At 40.3% G+C, this 6,383-nt stretch overlaps 1 protein-coding gene across 1 annotated transcript in view; it reads right to left on the bottom strand.

The window, feature by feature from the left end:
- Window positions 1-1,663: 1,663 nt before the first annotated feature.
- The window catches only part of LOC104031769 (sucrase-isomaltase, intestinal), a 29,787-nt gene continuing 25,067 nt past the window's right edge, over window positions 1,664-6,383 (bottom strand). Inside the window, exons 14-15 of the mRNA XM_075727774.1 lie at window positions 4,687-4,845; window positions 1,664-1,723 (exon numbers count right to left, since the gene is read on the bottom strand). Coding sequence (XP_075583889.1) covers window positions 1,664-1,723; window positions 4,687-4,845 — 219 coding nt within the window. The remainder of the gene's footprint in view (window positions 1,724-4,686; window positions 4,846-6,383) is intronic.

Below are 6,383 nucleotides of genomic sequence, written 5' to 3'. Positions count from 1 at the left end.
GACCCATCTCGCTTTGAGGAAGCAACCTTTAGCAGCCAGGCAGAATTGTGGTTGTCTTCCTTCAGCTGGCATAAACTGGAGAAATTCACTGCTGTGTTGTGTCCCCTGGATAATTCAGAAATGTGATCATGTAAACACACCTGGATGAAATCCTTATCATTGCGTGGTCTAGAACGGAACATTGTGAAAATCAGACATTCTTGTTAAAACGCACTGCACTTGCACTTGTGCCTGTACATCAGGAGCAGTTTCCCATGCGGAAGTTTTGTTGGGGAGCTTTTTGCAGGAGTAGAATGTGGCTTAGGTCTTTCCCTGCAGAGCCTTGGAAACAGAATTAATCTGCTGGGAACAGACACAGCATTTCTGCCATGAGTAGGATTTTCCATGCATTTTTGTTATGGTGGGAGACAGGACTAGGAAGAGTCACGAGCACCTTAAGGAGCTTAAGGTGAAGCTTAACACACCTGTGATGTTCTGGGGGGAATTTCACGGCTGGGGAAGGGAGAGCTGGTGTAGCAGCCTAAAATGGATCACAGTCCCTTCCCAATGTCCTTACTGGAGTATCTGTTTGCAGTCAAAGCTCTTGTGGTTGCAAATTGTGACTCAGGTTTCTCATGAATAAATATTCATAAATATCAACAAAGGTAAAAAGAGTTTTTTAGCTTAGAGTAAAAGTGTGGGAACAGCTGAGTTAGTGAAGCTGTGACCCTGCCGTGATGTGGGTCCCTCCTGTCAGAAGTCACGGTGTACATTTAAGGGCACCAACCATCTGGTGCGGTAAGAGCTACTCTAACATTGGGAAAAGTCTCCAGAGAGAACCAGATTCTCAAAAGAAATCCTCCAAGTTTTCAACAAATTCTCTCTATGGTTGCTGGATCCCAAGACGTGCCTGGGCTGTGTTTATTCCAGTTCAGGAACATGGAAAAGGAGACAAAAGCAAGTGATCACTACAGTTATAGAGCTTGTAGTCTGGAACTATTGGCTGATTTATACCAGCTGATTATATACTCTTTCATATAATATTGTATTAATATTTATTGTGTTATATATGCTATGTATTATATATTGTATTAATGGCTGATTATGTATTATATTATTAAAATAACTGTGACTCTTTTGAGCCATTTCCACAAGCTGGAGCTTCTTATGGTCTTGGGAGATCATTCTGCAGCCAGAAATAGCTGGAGTACAAAGTAGATCCAGGTATCCCCAACTGTTTAGCTGTGCTTCCCACGCATTCTCCTGGCAAACACACGTTGCCTGCCCCAGAAAAGGGCTGAGTTAAGCCGACTACCTGGTTGTTCCTTTTTTTTTTTTTCCCCACCATAGTTTTGGGAAAAAAAACACCCCAGTGTATGTTGTCCAGAATATGGTCCCACTGAGAACATTTCCAAGTATTATTTCCATGTGTGGTGCGAGAACTTTCAGGATGATTTCTTCTATGCTATTTTGAACACACATTAGTTTATGGTAATATTCCTTAACTACTATTGCAAATTTTATTTGAAGAATACTGAGTTACAAATACTACATAGGAAAAGAACAGCCATAAAGTACATAAGCAATGTTTTAATGGCTAAATGTATTTTTAACATTAAAATCAAAGTGAGATCAATATCTGAGGACCAAGGATGCTGAATTATGCGAGCGTTTTCTGACCATTCTAGTAAATCATAATGTTGAGTTCCTGAGTAAGTGGGGCAGAAATCCATATAGTGAGTTTCTGTGAAAAAAAAATGACACAAAAATAATGAACCATTTTATGTTAACTTAAAAAAGACCATCTCAAAACAGAGAAGGAGGAGGGAAACTTGAGCTTAGACCTTCATGATTGCCTTAACCTCATCTAGTAGGCAAGACTGACTTGATGGCAGTATGCATCTTTCTACTGCTGTATCCAATTCAACATCCCTTTTAGAAATTCAGGAACTGTTTAAAATTAATTAATAACATGAATTAAATATGAAATTGTAAATACAATACCTGTCCTGCTCTCTCTGTGTTCAAAGTTAAATTTGGTGTATTTTATGCTACTCTCATAATTTCCATTTTCAGTAGTTTAGCAGTTTTATCTTTAGGTTTCAGAATTGATAATCTCTTAAAAATGCATGATATCCATTCACACGTTTTAGCTATTTCTTTGCCCACCCACAAATTCATGTTGACTTCACTCTAACGGTCTACGCTTAGATCCCTTCTGCAAAGTATGTAATGTTTTCATCTTTCATCAGAAACAGTTCTCTACCACTACTTGTTAAGTAGGAAGTCCACTTCTTGAATGATTTGCCTTTTATTCAATTACAGGGCCAGATCCAGACAAAAATACCGCAACCCCATCCAAACGCTAACCGAAAAGTGACAGGCAGCCAGAAAGGCTGCTCCAGATTGCACTACTGCATGGACATTGGGAACTACAGACAGTGGGAACCTCCCGGCGCTCCCCAGCAGAGGATGCAAGTGGAAGAAAAAGGAAAACCTTCCTATGCCCAGGTCATTTTGTTGTCAGCACAAGCCTGGTCAACAGAAGTGCATCCCTGCTGCAGTTACAATACAGTTCCTGTTGCTTTTAGGGTATGGTACTCCAGGGGGAAAGAAAAAGATAGAGACTCCTAATAATAGGAAGATTCTGTGGTATTACAAATGTCAGATCAGGGTAGCACTGCAGGAATCGGAGAGAAAGAAGTGGCTTATTACTAAGCAAATTACTTCTATTTATATACAAATAACTATGGCTCAATTATGCACTTAAGCACTGCTTTTAGGCAAATTTGCTTTCTGTAAAGCAAAAGCAATACAGTAGAAGTTACTTTCTACTAAATCCCTTCAAACAGTACAGTTTGTACAGTTTGAACAGTACAATTGTGCTTCTTAAACTATTATACAGTATGCAATCTCATTAAGCCTGTGAGAAAGTGGTAAATTTTGTTTTGTTATTTTGTTATGTTTTTAATTACATGGATTGTAAGTTTTCAAGATCTAAACCCAAGCTGCTAGTGCTTTTTTTTTTTTTTTTAATAGAGACTCAAACATGAAAGGATTATAGGTAATGGCATTACAACATCTGTACAGGGACGGTGGGAGAGGTTTGACTGAATCTCTTAGAATTGTAAGAGGAATATATTTAGCTTGTTTAGGTTACTGTCTGATTTAAATAATGTAAATTTTGTGCAGTTTTGGACCTTTCCTACTACAGCAGCTTGGCATTTTTTTCTCTGTTATTTGAAGTAGTTCTTAAGTCACCAAGATAATCTTTTGCACTTAAATCAAATTTTAAATGATACTTTTGTGACAAGCTTTTAGTCTTTCTTAATCAGCTTTTTTATGTGATGCTGTTAGTATGCAGTTATCTTCTGGATATCTGTGATTGGTGCCTTCAAGCACATCTCAATGGAATGTTTTCTTTACCCTGCCACATTTATGTCGCTTTCAGCTTGCTTAGACACAGTTTGGCTGTTAAACAATTTCTTCCCTTGAGGCAATACTGATTACACTTATTTACGACATCATCTCTGAAAGTGAGTTTTTTACGATTCTCCAAGGCAGAAATTTATTCTCAGCAATTTTCTTCCTTTACAGATTCCTTCAATAAAATAAATGTTAGAACCAGGTGCGTATAATGGGGATCACACTTTGGTTACAAATGAACTTAAACCATTAAGCTAAGTGGGTAGAGTAACATAAGATGTGATATCCATTGCTTGTTACCTCAGCTACCTTTGATTGAATGATGACTTAGTGGCATCTCATAGTGTTAGTACTGGGAGATCCCTGGATGCAGACCAGTGCTGAGATGTGAGTACCGCATCTCATACAAAGTGTGCACAACCCACTTCAGCTTGGTGGCTGGTGACAGATACGGGACAACTGACCAGAGCAAGGGAAGTTTACTCAGTGTTGCTCCTTTGGTCTATTCTCCTGTGGAAAAGGAAGTTGGGACCACAGAGGCTATCACAGCTGTTCATTAAGGGTGTTCAGTCTGTCCCCTCTGGGATGTCTCCTTGTTGGTGCTAGAGGAGGACCACTGCACAAGCAAGTCATGCATTTTTATCTGGGACACTAAGGTTGGACACTTTAAGACGCTGAGACTGTAACTTGTCTCACTGTAGTGATAGTTTCTTAGGAACAAATGTACAGCAGAGATTCACCTTTCCCTCCTCTGAAGATAGGGAGACACTCATTAGAGCCAGCTACGCTGTAATCATTTTTGGACACTAAGTAGTTGTAAGAAAATACCTCCGCTACTTCTTTTCAGCAGCTGATATATAACTTTGAGAGGTTTTCTCATTTTATCAGGATGATAATAATGCCCTTAAAACTGCTAACATTTCTCCCAGTTTGTGGAGCTATTATCTTCTTGTCATTATTTCATTAGTTTGAAAACTTGTGTAAGTGGCAGACACTAAATGAGAGAGAGCGAGCGAGTGTACGTGTAATAGCAAAGATTAAAGTTTCCTTAAAAAGCTTTTGCTGTTGCTTCTCCCTCCCTCCCTCCCTCCCTCCCCCCCCCCCCCTCCCTCCCCCCCCCCCCCCCCCCCCCCCCCGAAAAGCTCAGACTGTTGGATCAATAATTGGTTTCTCCTTATACTTGGAAATGTGAAGGGGTATGGATGACAAACTGTTCCTGTTACTCATTGACTATCCCCCTTTCCCTAAGGTTTTTTCATAATTGCTCAGTGTAGCTCTTACCCCACTCAGCTCATAAGAGAAAGCATCTCCATGGATGGGTGTTCCATTCAGAGCAACAGCATGAGGTCTCAGTTTCAGGCCAAGAATCGTAATTTTGTTGTACTTCAGATTGTCAGCCCCTCGGTAGCCATTTTTAAGTATTTCTGTCTTCAGGTTTTCCTGGAAAAGGCCACAGAGAAAATTTTAGGACCAGGACAACTCTTTGGAGGTGACTTACTGCATACTGTTACTGTTGTGGTCTCATCTTTGTCAATGAACATATAGAATGTCTTCCAAGGTAGACATTAAAGTCTGAGACAGTAAAGGAAAAACAACAGTCACGTTAATTTTCACGTAAGAAAGGTTTCATGTATCATTCTAAACTAACAAAGTAAGAAAGAAAATAACATTTACAACATTTATTTGGAATCTTCTTGGGCATGTTTTTTCTACTTGCAATCAATGCAAATTTGGTTCTTATACCCATTTACAGGGTACAGTGGCATATGCAAAGCCAAAATCCAGATATGGAGATTCAATTAGTGACCTTAAGGCAGATTTAATTAACATCCACAACTAACTGCTTTAAACTGTTAGCATCTTCCACAAACATCAGCAACCAGATATTTTGCCCCTGTTTTATGTCCCACATCTCCACAGCTCCTGCTAGAAATCTCTGCTATGTATGTCCCAGCTTTAAGGACACTGAAGGAACACTGTATGCCCAAGAGCCTTGTTTGTTATGCTTCTTATTTACTATATATCCCATATTTAGGGTGTATCAAAAGGACATATAAAGTCGTTAAACAAATTCATTTGGTTCACCAGCGACAGTAATTTCCCATACAAGCAATGAAGAGGAATCATTGCATTTGTTATGTGATCAAAGTTGTTAAGGAAATAAAGATGAATTACACTGCTCAGGAAATGATGAATTGCTATGCAATCATGACTTTTTAAAAATATGCCAAGGAGAAACCCATGATGGAACCTTTTGCATAAATTAGCTTATGTTATTTCAATGATGCATGGTAGGAGGAGAGCAGAAGCTAGATCACAGTATTTGTAACTTAGGGCTGTGCTTAGACTGCTTATTTCAGGCATTCGCACTAAAAATAAGTGCTAATCCCCAGCACACTGGTGTAAACTGCCTAAATAAGGAATGATGTTGGCTATTATGGAGCACATGGGGAGAGGCCTCTAAAAGCCTCTGGAGAATGTGTTAGGGAACTTATATAGGGTGTCTTCTCCCCGTTGGCAAAGCTCCAGCATACAGGGGGGTTCAGTACAAGGACCGCCTCTCTACAGTGCTTTGTTGCTGTCTCAGAAGTGGCCAAGCAGGAGAGCTAGCTCAAGGTGGCCACATGGACCCAGCAAACTCAGTGTGATGCTGAACTCAGTGATTACCACTGTGTTAATAAATAAAGTTGCACTTGAGCTCTGAGGCCCTGAGCCAGGACTCTGCAGTGGACACCACTGTCCTCTGACCAAGGTCTAGAACTGAAGGTCTTGGGGAGACAGGGAGGTGACGGTCCAGGGGAAAGAGTGACCCTCTCCTTCCCAAGCATCTAGTGGTTAAAGCAATTGCCCAGAAAGGTCCTGAGTTCTCATCAGAGGGAGGGAACTTATGGCTATCACTCAAAGCCCCATAAATGCAAAGCACAAACAAGTCCTGGGTCTGAGGCCAGAAGCCAGGACTTCCTCCTACACTTCTGAGC

This window comes from Pelecanus crispus, chromosome 1 (genome assembly GCF_030463565.1).
Source record: "Pelecanus crispus isolate bPelCri1 chromosome 1, bPelCri1.pri, whole genome shotgun sequence".
NCBI classification, from domain to species: domain Eukaryota; kingdom Metazoa; phylum Chordata; class Aves; order Pelecaniformes; family Pelecanidae; genus Pelecanus; species Pelecanus crispus.
This window is presented reverse-complemented; position numbering and strand designations above follow the sequence as displayed.